The sequence below is a fragment of the Oncorhynchus tshawytscha genome, linkage group LG13 (genome assembly GCF_018296145.1).
Source record: "Oncorhynchus tshawytscha isolate Ot180627B linkage group LG13, Otsh_v2.0, whole genome shotgun sequence".
In the NCBI taxonomy this organism is placed as follows: domain Eukaryota; kingdom Metazoa; phylum Chordata; class Actinopteri; order Salmoniformes; family Salmonidae; genus Oncorhynchus; species Oncorhynchus tshawytscha.
Window position 1 is genome coordinate 54,223,872 of NC_056441.1, and position 16,069 is coordinate 54,239,940.

General features: G+C 45.1%; 1 protein-coding gene across 2 annotated transcripts in view; it reads left to right on the top strand.

Annotated features, from left to right (window-relative positions):
* The window catches only part of LOC112265157 (tumor necrosis factor alpha-induced protein 2), a 37,880-nt gene extending 21,821 nt beyond the window's left edge, over window positions 1-16,059 (top strand). For both annotated transcript variants that reach the window (XM_042295936.1, XM_024442231.2), the window contains exons 4-13: window positions 6,087-6,762; window positions 7,100-7,214; window positions 7,892-8,002; window positions 8,513-8,613; window positions 9,328-9,441; window positions 9,824-9,959; window positions 11,053-11,175; window positions 11,376-11,531; window positions 12,422-12,543; window positions 14,445-16,059. In XM_042295936.1, the coding sequence (XP_042151870.1) occupies window positions 6,087-6,762; window positions 7,100-7,214; window positions 7,892-8,002; window positions 8,513-8,613; window positions 9,328-9,441; window positions 9,824-9,959; window positions 11,053-11,175; window positions 11,376-11,531; window positions 12,422-12,543; window positions 14,445-14,727 (1,937 nt within the window). In that variant the 3' untranslated portion in view covers window positions 14,728-16,059. The remainder of the gene's footprint in view (window positions 1-6,086; window positions 6,763-7,099; window positions 7,215-7,891; window positions 8,003-8,512; window positions 8,614-9,327; window positions 9,442-9,823; window positions 9,960-11,052; window positions 11,176-11,375; window positions 11,532-12,421; window positions 12,544-14,444) is intronic.
* The last annotated feature ends 10 nt before the right edge of the window (window positions 16,060-16,069 follow it).

Sequence of the window (16,069 nt, forward strand, 5' to 3'; positions counted from 1 at the left end):
GTAGAGATGGTAGCCTCGCTTCGAGTCCATAGGAAATTATGCAGTATTTTGTTTTTTTTAATGTATTATTTCTTACACTGTTACCCCAGGAAATCTTAAGTTTTATTACATACAACCGGGAAGAACTATTGGATATATGCACAATGTCAACTTACCAACATTAAGACCAGGAATACAACTTTCCCAAAGTGGATCCTCTGTTTGGACCACCACCCAGGACAATGGATCTAATCCCAGAAGCCGACCCAAAACAACGGCGCTGCAGAAAGGGCAGATGGAGCGGCCTCCTGGTCAGGCTCCGTAGACGTGCACATCACATCTCCACTCCCGAGTATACTACTCGCCAATGTCCAGTCTCTTAACAAGGTAGATGAAATTCGAGCAAGGGTTGCCTTCCATTGTAACATTCTCTGTTTCAAGGAAACATGGCTCTCTCTGGATATGTTGTCGGAATCGGTTCAGCCACTGGGCTTCTCCATGCATTGCGCCAACAGAGATAAACACCTCTCTGGGAAGAGGAAGGGCAGGGGTGTATGCTTCATGATTAACAACTCATGGTGTAATCATAACATACAGGAACTCAAGTCCTTCTGCTCACCCGACCAAGAATTCCTTATAATCAAATGCCGGCCATATTACCTCCCAAGATAATTCTCGTCAGATATCATCACAGCTGTGTACATTCCCTCTCAAGCAGACACCAAGACAGCCCTCGAGGAACTTCACTGGACTCTATGTAAACTGGATACCATATAATACACTCGATCACTGCTACTCTAACTTCCGCGATGCATACAAAGCCCTCCCCCGCCCTCCCGTTGGGCAAATCCGAACACGACGCCATCTTGTTCCACTGGATGTACCAGTGACTAGAACCATTTAACGCTGGTCTGACAAATCGGAATCCACACATCAAGATTGTTTTGATCACGCCGACTGGGATATGTTCCAGACAGCCTCAGAGAACAACAGTGACCTATACGTTGACTCGGTGAGTGAGTTCATAAAGAAGTGCATTGCAGATGATGTACCCACTGTGACTATTAAAACCTACCCTAACCAGAAACCGTGGATGGATGACGGCATTCGCGCAAAACTGAAAGCGTGAACTACCGCATTTACCCATGTAAAGAGGTCTGGGAATATGGCTGAATATAAACAGTGTAGTTATTCTCTCCGCAAGGCAATCAAACAAGCAAAATGCCAGTACAGGGACAAAGTGGAGTTGCAATTCAACGGCTCAGACACGAGACGTATGTGGCAGGGTCTACAGGGAATCACGGACTACAAAATGAAAACCAGCCATGGCACGCTTCCAGACAAACTAAACACCTTCTTTGCCTGCTTTGAGGATACAGTGCCACTGTTGTGGCCCGCTTACAAGGACTGGGCCCCCCTCTCCTCCTCCGTGGCCGACCTGAGTAAAATACTTAAACGTGTTAACCCTTGTAAAGGCTGCTGGCCCAGACTGCATCCCTAGCCACGTCCTCAGAGCATGTGCAGACCAGCTGGGTGGTGTGGTTAAGGACATATTGAATCACTCCCAATCCCAGTCTGCTGTCCCCACATGCTTCAAGATGGCCACCATTGTTCCTGTACCCAAGAAGGCAAAGAGAACTGAACTCTGTCATCATGAAGTGCTTTGAGAGACTAGTCAAGGATCATATCACCTCCACCTTACCGGCCACCCTAGACCCACTTCAGTTTGCATACCGTCCAAACAGGTCATCAAACGATGCATTCGCCATCGCACTGTACACTGCCCTATCCCATCTGGACAAGAGGAATACCTATGTAAGAATTCTGTTAGTTGACTACAGCTCAGCGTTCAACACCATAGTACCCTCCAAGCACATCATCAAGCTGTAGGTCCTGGGTCTCAAACCCGCCCTGTGCATTTGGGTCCTGGACTTTCTGATGGGCCGCTCCCAGGTGTTGAAGGTAGGAAACAACATCTCCACTTCGGTAACCATCAACACTGAGGCTCCACAAGGGTACGTGCTCAGCCCCCTCCTGTACACCCACGACTGCTTGGCCATGCATGCCTCCAACTCAATCTTCAAGTTTGCAGTTGACACAACAGTAGTGGGCTTGATTACCAACAATGACGAGACAGCCTACTGGGAGGAGGTGAGGGCACTCAGAATGTGGTGTCAGGAAAACAACCTCTCACTCAACGTCAACATAACAAAGGATATGATTGTGGACTTCAGGAAACAACAGAGGGAGCACCCCCCTATCCACATCGATGGGACAGCAGTGGAGAAGGTGGAAAGTTTTAAGTTCCTCGGTGTACACATCACAGACAAACTGAAATGGTCCACCCGTAAAGACAACCTCAGAAGGCTGACAAAATTTGGCTTGTCAACCAAATCCCTGACAAACTTTTACAGATCCACAATCGAGAGCATCCTGTCGGGCTGTATCACAGCCTGGTACGGCATCTGCTCCGCCCTCAATCGCAAGGCTTTTCAGAGGGTGGTGAGGTCTGCACAACGCATCACCGGGGGCAAACTACCTGATCTCCAAGACACCTACAGCACCCCATGTCACAGGAAGGCCAAAAAGATCATCAAGGACAACAACGACCCAAGCCACCCCCTGTTCACACTGCTACCATCCAGAAGGCGAGGTCAATACAGATGCATCAAAGCTGGGACCAAGAGACTGAAAAACAGCTTCTATCTCAATGCCATCAGACGGCTAAACAGCAATCACTAACTCAGAGAGGCTGCTGCCTACATTGAGACCCAATCACTGGCCACTTTAAGAAATGGATCACGATAAATAATGCCACTTTAATAATGTTTACATATCTTACATTACTCATATCATATGTATATACTGTATTTTATACCATCTATTGCACCTTGCCTATGCCACTCGGCCATCGCTCATCCATATATTTATATGTACATATTCTCATTCACCCCTTTAGATTTGTGTGTATTAGGTAGTTGTTGGGAAATTGTTAGATTACTTGTTAGATATTACTGGACTGTCGGAATTAGAAGCACAAGCATTTCACTACACTCGCATTAACGTCTGCTAACCATGTGTATGTGACCAATACAATTGGATTTGGTTTGATATGATTTTGATTTGATACAGAAGATAGCCCTATTTGGTAAAATACCAAGTCCATATTATGGTAACAATAGCTCAAATAAGCAAAGAGAAATGACAGTCCATCATTACTTTAAGACATGAAGGTCAGTCAATACGGAAAATATCAAGAACTTTGAAAGTGCAGTCGCAAAAACCATCAAGTGCTAAGATGAAACTGGCTCTCATGAGCCAGAAAATGAAAACCCAGAGTTACCTCTGTTGCAGAGAACAAGTTCATTAGAGTTACAAGCCTCAGAAATTGCAGGCCAAATAAATGCTTCCCAGAGTTCAAGTAACAGACACATCTCAACATCAACTGTTCAGAGGAGACTGCGTGAATAAGACCTTCATGGTCGAATTCCTGCAAAGAAACCACTACTAAAGGACATCAATAAGAAGGAGAGACTTGCTTGAGCCAAGAAACACGAGCAATGGACATTAGACCGGTGGAAATCCAAATTTGAGATTTGTGGTCTTTGTGAGACGCAGAGTAGGTGAACGGATGATCTCCGCATGTGTGGTTCCCACCGTGAAGCATGGAGGAGGAGGTGTGATGGTGTGGGGGTGCTTTGCTGGTGACACTGTCAGTGATTTATTTCGAGTTCAAGGCACACTTAACAAGCATGGCTACCACATGATTCTGCAGTGATACACCATCGCATCTGAGTTGCGCTTAGTGGGGCTGTCATTTGTTTTTCAACAGGACAGCCAGTCTGTGTAAGGGCTATTTGATTAAGAAGGAGGGTGATGGAGTGCTGCACAACCAAACGACCTCAACGCAATTGAGATGGTTTGGGATGAGTTAGACCGCAGAGTGAAGGAAAAGCAGCCAACAAATGCTCAGCATATGTGGGAACTCCTTCAAGTCTGTTGGTAAAGCATTCCAGGTGGTTCCAAGTTGGTTGAGAGAAGGCCAAGAGCGTGCAAAGCTGTCATCAAGGCAAAGGGTGGCTACTTTGGTTACTACATGATTCCATATGTGTTATTTCATAATGTTGAAGTCTTCACTATTATTCTACCTTGTAGAAAATAGTAAAAATAAAGAAAAACCCTAGAATGAGTAGGTGGTTCCAAAATGTTGACTGGTACTGTATGATATATATATATATATATATATATAGGCCTTTCTTTGATGGCCTAGTTATACCCTAACACAGGGTAGGGAAGATTGAATACTGAGACTATCTCAATCATCTAAACTGGAACAACCATCTCAGTAACGGATGCAATAAGCCCAACTTCTAACAAATTGGATTAGTTTAGAAAAATATATGTTATTTATCTTTGTGTAGCATACAATTATTCAACCAATCAATGCAAAAACACAGATTTTAAAACAAACAATTCTTAAAATCACCCTGCAATAGAGCATGCTGGGAAGATATGATGTACAGGTAGGGTTCTATGTACGACATTTAATGCCTTCCAAAGAACCCTTTTTGCCTTCCAAAGAATATCATAAGAAATGTTTTGAAAAACTGGACAAATCTGAGCACGCACGTGCCCTTGTATGACGCCTCTACTTTGTTTTATCCTCTAGTTAAGGACCAAAGGGCTTCTTAACAGCTTCTACCCCCAAGCCAAAAGTCTCCTGAACAGCGAATCAAAGGGCTACCCAGACCTCTCTTTTACGCTGCTGCTACGCTCTGTTCATTATCTATGCATAGTCACTTTAACTCTTCCTACATGTACATATTACCTCAAGAACCTCGACTAACCGGTGCCCCCCCCCCCACATTGACTCTGTACCGGTACCACTTGTATATAGCCTCGCTATTGTTATTTTACTGCTGCTGTTTAATTATTTTTTACTTTTATTTTTACATTTTTTACTTATCCATTTTTTACTTAACACTTTTTTTTCTTAAAACCTCTTAAATAATTGTTGGTTAAGGGCCTGTAAGTAAGCATTTCACTGTAAGGTGAAATGTAGCTGTTGTATTCAGTGCATGTGACAAATACAATTGAATGTGATTTGATTTGACACACCAACTTTTCTGTGAACTGAATCAAAAAGGACTGTTAGACGTAAAGTACGGGCTTGGTCTTGACAGTCAGACTTCGTTGATTTTGACGGGCTGTGTTGCTCCTCCCAGAGGGCGAGGGGTGATGTCAGAGAGGAGTGTCTGGTGACTTCGATGGGAAATGGTCGACTTCATCACTGGTTTTAGTACTTAATTTAAAAACTTTTTCTCAGACCATGTCAGAGTAAGAGAGGATGAGATCACCTCAATGGGTGAGACTGGACTCTAAAAGTCTGTGTACACTTAACGGAACTCTCTGAAGCCAAGATGGAGTTCCACAAGAAATATAATTTCTCCACTTTAATGCAAAGCACTGTGCACTTTTATTAAATACTATTCCATAGCTATGCTAGCCGTATAAGAGGCCTCAACCTGATAGGGAAGCGTCTAAGGAGAGGACAGTGAGTGGACACACGATTAGCCATTCTGTGGGAATCTACTGTAGGATGATTTATGTTTGGCACCCACATGTCCCTGATGGGATCTTTTGAAGTGTGCAACTGAAGTCGAGATGAAACTAACCCACCTCCAGAGAGAACGGTCTAACCGTGTCCAATCTGCCCAAAAACAACACGCCAAAAAGGGACAAACAACATCTGTCTCTCAGGCCTGGAGCCTCTGATATGGATAGGACCTGATGTGGGAACCTGTGTAGGAAGTGACACTGTGGCTTAGCCTTTAGCTTGACGCGAAAACAAACATAGCTCTTTGACACGTTCAAAGCAAAGAATAGTCATGTTTATTTGAGTGGGTCTTGGATTTACATAGGACTTGATCCATTTGACCAGGTCGTGGGTTGTGTACCATAACAGATAGACAGGTGAGAGCTCAGACCTTTCCATTAGGATCATGTCTCCATTATACCTTTTGACTTCATACAGCTGTATTGCCTACACATGGTTTATCATGTGTTATGTGGAGTTGTATCACACATTTTCCTCCTCTCTCCTTTAGTTCTAGAGATTCTGCAGCTGGTGACTAAGAGAGACCTGTTACTGGCTGACACACACATCCTGGAACTGGAGCAGGAGTGTAACGAGGCGGCCGCTGCGACCCTGCCGTCATCGCCAGCAGGTGGTGCTGTCCCAGAGGACCTCAACAGCCCCGGGAGCAAAGACGGCGGCAGGCGCAAAGCCAAAGACGTGGAGCTGCTGTACGAAGCCCTGCAGAAGGAGCTGTGGGCGGTGGTGCGTGAGTCACTCCGCTCCCCAACGGCGGGGCCCAACCTGGGGCTGGTGGTTCAGGTGCTGCAGCAGGAGGAGCAGGCGGACCGGGACTGGGCGCAGGGTGAGGGGGCACTCCCTGGAGGCCCCAGACCCAGGCAGCTGAAGCAGCAGTGGAAGGAGGCGTTGGCGGAGGCAGCAAACGGGAGCCTTCCCCAGAGGAACGAGGCCCGGGGCGGGGAGCTGGCGGACTACCTGGACAGGGTGCGGACCAGGGTGGTGGAGGACCTGGGGGCGGCCAAGAGGAACGTGGTGCCAGTGTACCCAGAGGAGTATGAACCCTTCCAGGTGTACCTACAGAGCTACCACCAGGCTGTAGCCCGCAGACTGCAGAGCATCACAGACGACCAGCTGCTGATTACTGATATCTACTCTCTGCTGGACTGGCTCTACAACATCTATAACAAGTGGGTGTCCATCCATTCAATAATTGTGTATTGCAACTTGTGGTTTTATGCATATCCGATTCTGGAAGTAGCAGAATTGCATGAAAAACAAGAAAGAACAAAAGTATATAGCTAAATGTCAGGTTGTAAAGAACTTGCACAACTTGTCAGAAAGGTTTCATTTAGTTTTCACTGCATGCTTTCACTGTAACGCATGTTACAAGGTAGTGTAATGTTATTGTCCATAATACTGCACATAAATACTGTCCATTATACTTCACATAAACAATTGTTTATTAGTTAAGTGTTACTGTATGAGTATGCCACTGACTCTGTCCTCCTACTGTAATCGCTCCAGGGATGTCCTTGGAACAGTCAGCATGACGATGCCCTTCAACAGGTCCAAGCTGGGGCCACTGTTGCCCTCGGAGACCGTGGACAAACTGGAGCTGGACTGCCTCAACTCCGTCAGGGTAAGGGCCGAACCATCCACCCCACAACCCCCGCCCCCCTTCATTTGGTGCGCCCCGTGTCTCCCTACCGGCCTAAGGAAAGGGTGCACCTATGGTCCTTCCTGTCCACCTAAAGGGAGGGCTATCACTCCGACCAATGCAGCCAATCAGTGCGCGGCGTCTCAGGGTCAGCCCATGGGTTTTCCTGTCTGCAACGGCCACCACACAATAGAAGCCAGACAACAGGCCATTTAGCTTAGGTCATTATCAGGTCCAAGTAGGCTAGAACACTGTTGTATGTGTATTCCAGTCAGTGTTTGAGATGGAGGGTCCACGTGGGTAGATATGATAGTCCATAAGTAAATCCTGCAGTGGAAAAAGTGAACAGGGGTTATTGGCAGCGTGGCCTGTCGGCTGGCAATCACTCAGCTGGGTCAAGCAACAATGGGAGGAAACCTTAACTTAAAATACAGGGGGGTATTTACAAGGGGTTAGCTATTACTGGTGATATACTATATATCAAAACAAACCAAGTCAGATTTACAGTATTGTATTATCTGTGATTCTATACCTTTTTTCCATCTTGATGTCTTGATGGCATCAATTGGAAATATTTTGATGGTTTGTGGCTGGAGAGCTCACAGTGGTTCAGTGCATGGTTGAGTTGTGTCTGACCGCACGGTCTGGTTGCGTTTCAGGAGAAGGTGACCACAGAGCTGTCTCAGGTGCTGGACGAGGAGGAGAAGCGTTGGATGGAGACGCTGCACATCGAGGAGTATCAGATCACACTAGCTCGTACCGTCATCCAGGTACGCACACGCACGCATACACACACACACCAGGAGCTTATGTAAATAACGGATTTCTTCCCCTGATTTTGATGAGGCCGATGGTTTTGTATTGCACGCTAAATGTGGTCACTTTGTATTTTGAGGATAAGCTCATCCATCTGGTGGAGCAGAGAAAACATTCCTCAAGCAGCAGCCAAAGTCAATACAGACACTTCCCTTAGAACTCCATCACAGCTCACTGTTTTAGAGTCACTTCACTGGCCTCTAGTGGCCGTGATTGATACTAACACCCTCTATACATCATCGTCATTCATGCGTCAGTTCATGTTTCACAGATGCGGTGGAAGAGAAAAAGAAAGCGTCTGTTAGCACTTCACACATAATACACATTTGCCAACGTAACATTGTGTGTGTGTGTGTCTGTGTGTCTGTGTGTCTGTGTGTGTGTGTGTGTGTGTGTGTGTGTGTGTGTGTGTGTGTGTGTGTGTGTGTGTGTGTGTGTGTGTGTGTGTGTGTGTGTGTGTGCAGAGGCTGCAGGTAGATCTTGAACAGTCGGCTGCCATCAACAGAAACCTGGGTTCCCGTGTGGCTCAGTGCAGTCTGAATGGTCTAGCTGACTTCCTGTACAGGTGAGAGGACCACACACTGTAGTAGGCCTGAACACACTGTATCATTCCATATGACATACTAAGGCCTAGAAAACACTATATCATTCCATATGGCAAACTAAGGCCTAAAACACACTGTATCATTCCGTATGGCATACTAAGGCCTAGAACACACAGTATCATTCCGTATGGCATACTAAGGCCTAGAACACACTGTATCATTCCGTATGGCATACTAAGGCCTAAAACACACTGTATCATTCCGTATGACATACTAAGGCCTAGAACACACAGTATCATTCCATATGGCATACTAAGGCCTAAAACACACTGTATCATTCCGTATGGCATGCTAAGGCCTAAAACACACTGTATCATTCCGTATGGCATACTAAGGCCTAAAACACACTGTATCATTCCATATGGCATACTAAGGCCTAAAACACACTGTATCATTCCGTATGGCATACTAAGGCCTAAAACACACTGTATCATTCCATATGGCATACTAAGGCCTAAAACACACTGTATCATTCCATATGGCATACTAAGGCCTAAAACAAAGTCCTTCATAGAATGACACAGGGCCAAACCTATAGTTTCCTCACTGCCAGCAACATTCTATTGTGCAATAATTCTAGAATATATCAACTGGAACCAACCAGTTCAACTGGAATATGGAAAGGAACATCTCTATGAGACATTCTAATACTGTTAATACTGCTTAACTTCCAGCTTCCAAAGGAAAGTGGAGATGTTCCACGAGTGTCTGGTCAACATGGTTGGGGATAACGAGGACGGATATGTCTCCAAGACCATCGCCCTGGTCAACTGCTGTCCCCCTTTCAGGTAGGACTGTTGTAGCAGGAGTAGCCTGCATTGTGTTATAGTAGGTCTATGCTGCAAAACGCAGCATCATTTCGATATATTTTAAGTTAAATAGCATGCAACTTTATCAACAATGGACTAATAAAACAAATACCAACATTTTGTTTTTGGGCAGAGTTTTCTTTTAACTACTCTACTCAAAAAACAGATTTGAGTATTTTGTCCATTAGTCCACTGTTAATACAGTCGCCCAAAATGGTGCATATCAGCCGTCAAGTTTTCAAGTACAGAGCAAAAACTGTCTCGATTATGTGTTTTGCATCATAGTATTCCTTAAAACATGCATAAATCATGTAAGTGTACAATGTGTTCATTAGTCTGCTGTGACTGTGTGTGTGTGCAGGGGTTTTGTCCAGCGCTGTGTGCAGTGTGACCCTGCCATCAGTGAGGACTCAGCCAGGCGAGCAAACACTTCCCTGGACCGAATAGTCAACCAGGGAGTGAAGGTGCTGAGCGACAGACTGTATGAGCGCATAAGGGTAAGTGTTCTTAACACACACACGCACGCAGGCGAACACACACACCACATACACACACTCACACAAAGGATTCATAAACACACCCATGATCACAGCTTTCCAAAACAACATGTAAACAACCTCAAATGTGCACACACACACACACACACACACACACACACACACACACACACACACACACACACACACACACACACACACACACACAGCTATGTCTTACTACACTTGTGAGGACTTTTGGGGACCAACAATTGATTCCTATTCAAAATCCTATTTTCCCTAACCCCTAACCCTAAACCTTAACCCTAAATCGAACCCTTACCCTAACCCTTACCTTAAACCTAACCTTAACCCCCAACCCTAACCCTAATTCTAACCCTAACCCTAATTCTTACCCTAACCCAAAACCTAACACACAAACCTAAAATAGCCTTTCTGTCCTCACTTCTCTGAATTTTAGTTGGTTTACTATTCTTATGATGACTCCTGGTATTCACAAAAATAGTGAAACGTTTACACCCCCCCCACACACACACACACACAGACACACACCCTCAAGCGTCCCTCTGTCTGCCAAGTGTCCCAGAATATAAAGCACATCTTATCAGTGTTCTCCTCATGGCTTGCCCTCAAAGTTCTCAGGGATGTGCTGAGGAACTGAGGCCCTAAAATAGACGCTCCAATGTGACAAACATGGTTAAATAAGATTAGATTGGCAGAATGCCACATAGTTACTGGCAGGCTATGAAGTTCCACTCCTCTTCGGTAGCCGCCATTGAGACGGGCACTGCCAGTCCTCCAGAGGCACAGAGCCGCATGTCGCATCCTCTTGACCGAGCTGGGGCTTTTTATGCTGTTGTCGTCGGGTAGGAAGTCACAATCTATGGAATTCTTGGTCCAAATGGCCCACACATCCTGATAGGAAGACACAACTCCAGTCGGACAGTGTAGTTATGCATCAAACAAGGATCTGACTCAGGGAACGTGGCCGTCTCCACACCCACATCTCTCTGCCTCCTTCTCTTCTTCATCCTCTCACCATTTTCCTGTCTCTCTCGCTCCCTCACATTTTCCCTCTCCTGGCCATATTTAGCCCTTCTTTGACAAGCTGGTGAAGAGGAAGTGGCTGAACAACACAGAGACCTATGAGCAAATCGAGTCCCATATTAAGGAACACTTCAAGAAGTTCCGCCGGGTGGACAGCCCACCCTATCAGGTACATGGCAGAGACGCAGCAATTAGGAGCCATGTAAACATGGAGAGGTGCTAAGGTCCTCTGGCACAATGTACACTAATAACTCAAAGTTCTGGTACTGTTTTTAATTCTAAGCAACATGTTTTGTTTTTTTATCGATTGACTGAATGGATGATTGGTTGATAGAATGGATGAATCAATCTTTCTCCTTGTTCTCCCAGGTCCTGGTGGGAGAGGTGCATAGAAGGGTTCTGATGGAATACCTGCGCTCCATCATGAGGGGGAGGATCATCTGCACGTCACTCAGAATGAGGAAGAGGATGGCGGGGCGACTGCGCGACGAGGGCAAGCAGATCGAAGTGCTCTTCAAAGATCTGGTGAGCCATTCTAGAACAACTGTATTAGAGAAGCGTAGTCAGAGCAACAGTGCTGCCTGTGACATGACGCAACGAACAGTGTGTGTGTGTGTGAGTGTGTGTGTTTGAACTCACGAGTGTGTGCTCATTAATCACGCTTGACTGGTATGTGGCCTGTCTGTGAGGGTTACTGAAACAACTCCGGATGAGTTCAAACAAAGGAGACAAGTGAAGAATGGATACTGTAGCCGAGATAGAGATGGATGATCAGACAGGCCGTATGCACAAGTGGGCAATCACCTCACCCCAGCCCACTCCCTATCCTTCCCCTGTGGCGTCCGCCCCTTGCTCTAGATAAAACATCCGTTTGTCACCTCTCTGGACAACAGGATGGCGTTGTTTACAGACGAGTGGTCTGGCATCCTGCCCTGGGCTTTAGAAGCTCTGACCGGCCTTTCGGGTCGAGTGGAGGACCAGGATGGACCTCTGGTCGACCACATGGTTTAGTCTTCTCAGTATAACAGGGTCACTTTGATGCTCAGGTGATTGAGTTTGCACGCTCAGTACTGTCGCTGTACTTCTAACCTTGGTGTTTTGGGTCTATGTTATCTGATGGTTCCCTCTAGTCAAACGAATGTGTGAACATCACCAATCTAGTTGTAACCATTAAGACTTGAAACCACGTAATCTAGTTCTGGATTTAATCCGTTGCCAAGGTTTTAGATTCAAAGGCTTTGAGTCAGAGAATAGCCAGTTGACCTGTCATGAGCTGCAGAGGTATTTGAACATGAATATCCCTGTTTAGACGGTTGTATCCTCATCTGTGCTGTGTAGAGGATCTGTTCTGATCACATCTCTCTCTCTCTCTCTCTCTCTCTCTCTCTCTCTCTCTCTCTATCTCTCCCCTTTAGGAATCTCCCTCCTCCTGGCTGGACAGTGCTATCCCACACCTCTCTGAGATCATCCTCCTGGAAGACATCCCCTCCATCCAAATGGAGGTGGGGGTCCTGGTGAGGGAGTTCCCAGACATTCGGTAAGGAACACGGGAGGCAGCGATCACCTATGGGGAATGACAGTCATATTTTCAGGACTTCCATCGAGCCACACGATCACCAACATTTCCAAAAGCTCAGGTTGACTGAAACACCCCAAAACAAACATGGCTACTGCTCTGTCTTGATTGTGGATGGCAAATGAGGGACTTGTTAAAAGCAAACAAGAGCTGAGTCGTTTCCTTATTTTTATGGGGAGCTGTTTGGCTGTCGCTGGCGCACATGAAAGGATGGGGGGGGTCTTGTCCGTTTGTCCGTCTCGGGTCCTGGGCGAAGACGAAGCAAAAACACGGACTTCCTGCCCAGGCGTGACATGGTAGCTGTGTAGCATAACCTGGCGTTGGCAGCCGGCTACTAAAGAGTCCCGTAGGAACACACAGGCGTGAGGAGGCAGTCCTCAATGGAATCTTTTTCTAAATTAAGATTTGTCTCCATCCTTAACTCATAACAGACCCACATGTATTGTTTGGAATCTTGACTTGGATCTGGTGAATGCTAACCGTTGCCCTCTGGGTTCTCCCAGTTCCTTTTGAAAACAGGAACTGTAACGTACAATCCTAGTCTCATACTATCCTGTATACTATGTAGAATAATACCCTCATTGGGTTTATGGCATCATTCGCTCCAAAGACCAATTGCAATCAACTGGTTTCATGTAACTGCTAGTTAAGCCTCCGTAGTAGCTAACAGGAAAATAAAGTTTAAATTCAGGTTTCCCGGAAGCCAAGAAGCCCACCACTTTATCGTTGTATTCTTTTGGGTGATAGTCACTGGTCATGGTGGGAATTGAGTTTAGGCTCCATCATCAAAATCAAATCAAGTGTTATTGGTCACATACACATATTTTGCAGATGCTATCGCGGTTGTAGAGAAATGCTAATGTTCCTAGCTTCAACTGTGCAGTAATACCTAACAATACAAAAAAACACACGCAAATCCCCCCCAAAAATTAAGTAAGGAATTGAGAAATAGACGAGCAATGTCATTGTCCGGAATATAAATATAAATGTATATGATAGCGTTTGTAGACAATATGGACAGTATATGAATAGAAAGGGTGTGTACAGCAGTAGTTATATAGGATGAGCCTTGACTAGAATACAGTATATACATATGAAGTGGGTAAAACAGTATGTAAATATTGTTAAAGTGACCAATGTTCAATGACTACGTACATAGGGCAGCAGTGTCTAAGGTACATGGTTGAGTACGGGTGGTAGCCGATAAGTAGCAGTGACTAAAGTTCAGGGCAGGTTATTGGGCGGAGCCTGGCTAGTGGTGAATACTTAACAGTCTGATGGCCTGGAGATAGAAGATGGACTGTCTCCGCCTTCTAAATGGTAGCAGGGGTGAACAGGCCATGGCTCGGGTGGCTGATGTCCTTGTTGATCTTCTTGGCCTTCCTGTGACAGCCTTGTGCTGCTGCTCAGCTTGTGTCGCCACAGACAGGAAGCGGCATCAGAGCAGAGAGGCCAAGGTGTCGAATCGAAGGACCGTCAGGCACTCTCGAACAGGGACAGATGTTTTATTCATTTTGTGTGTGTGTTTGTATGTAAGTGTGTGAGCCAACCATTTGGAATGTTCTCTAACTAACTGTATTTTGCAAACTCTTTTGTCCAATTTTCCCTGTTCCTTAGTGACTTGCCTCAGGGCCGACTGCCCTCTATAATGTATTTTCATGATTCTCTTTATTCCTACCCTTATCATGTCCTTGTGATGGTTGACTCTGCCATTGCAGTGATGCATGATACACTCTTCTCAATTCAACTCAATCTTTATTGGCTAGATGTGGCCTATATGACATTTTTGTTTCATATCAATTTTTATTGGTAGATCAAAACATGAACTAGACTAAGCCCTCTTTCTCCTCTTCTGTTTGCAGGAAGAAACATGTGTCGGCCACCTTGAACATCCGGGGGATGACTCGGCAGACGGAGCGCCAGGAGATCCTGAATATCGTGAAGGACATTGAGAACAGTGACACACTGACACGGCTGTCCCGCGACCGTGCCCTCTTCTCCGAGGTGCCCGTCACATCTGAGGTGCACTGCCTGAACTTGGGCCTGAGCCGCATCGCCCTCACTGCCTCTTCCTGCTTCTCCAGCCTGAGACCACGCCGTACCAAGAGGGCCCCGGTCAGAGAGGCGTACGACGACATGCTCTAACGGCCCAAACCGCTCTGGAAAAATTCTGATGACTCAAGCTGACAGACAGCTGTTTAACAGCAAGTCACAATGGAGCTTGTTGTCAAGTTCTGCACATGGTGCCGATACCAGGGGCAGACAGCACAACACATTGAGGAAGTGGAACAACACATGGAAAGAATAGCCATGTTGTGACCTTTCACAGCCACCTAGATAAAGATAGTGTGACGGCTGTTTCCCTTGTGAGCTTGTGATGCCTAGTCCTTGCTCATCTAGAGAAAGACTGGGGAAGAGCTTTCATAAGTGCAAATTTAAAAAGACCAATTTAAGAGAACTTTGAGGACTTGAATCTCTGTGGTTTGTTGATATTGACTCCTTTTGACAAAGGGCAGTGGAAAGAGACACAAGCAACATATTGGGGAAGATTCTTAATGCTGCACATACTGTATGTGACTATGAGGGTTACATAGGAACTATGGTTTAAATCAGTACTACTGATAAAGAGCACTGTTTGGAAAAAATAAATCAAAATGTCACATACAATCCCATAATGTGCTGACATTGATATGGGTAAAGTTGGAGTCTGTTTTATAGTAGCACACGATAAAGGCTCGATCTAAGGTACTACATCATTTTTATTATCTATCATCTCTGTGCTGATTTTCATTGTATTTAAAATAAAAGATTCATAGTTTATTTTCATTTTGTGATATACAGTATATTGGCTAATGTATGTTGAGCAACTCAAGAGATGATTGAAGCCTGTGTGAATGGATGACATCATAACAAGCCTATTTATGTACCAACCAATGAACGTATTTATTGTAGTGTGGTTTGATTGTCTTGTAATCAATGTCCGACTCTAAATCCCAGTCAAACGAATGTATAGTCATTTCAAGCATGTGTTTTCTCCAGGTTTTGTCAAATGCTGAGACCCTGACTAAAATAATCTGACAGCCATCATTGAAGATTAAGACAAAGATTATTTTCAGATGTGTACTTTTACCTCTGTAAATTAAACAGTTAATAATTACTGTTATTCATGATTGTTGATCATTTAAATATTGTAATCCTCAGATAATTAGATTGATACTTAGATTGTTAGTCATGATTGATGCACCTTTTTATTTTATTTTAATTAGCCGTATTATTTTTATTTTGTACCAACAAGCAGACATTGTAGACTGAGACTACTCCACCTGTTCTTTGGTCACACACTGATTTAAAATGTTTCATCGGTTCACCCTGCCTGTGATGTTCCATAATTGAACAGCTGGATGCAGTAATCGATCTACCTTGAAATTGTACATAAATCATTGAATTAAATGAGAATAAACGACAACAGAGATCAAATATTTTGGCT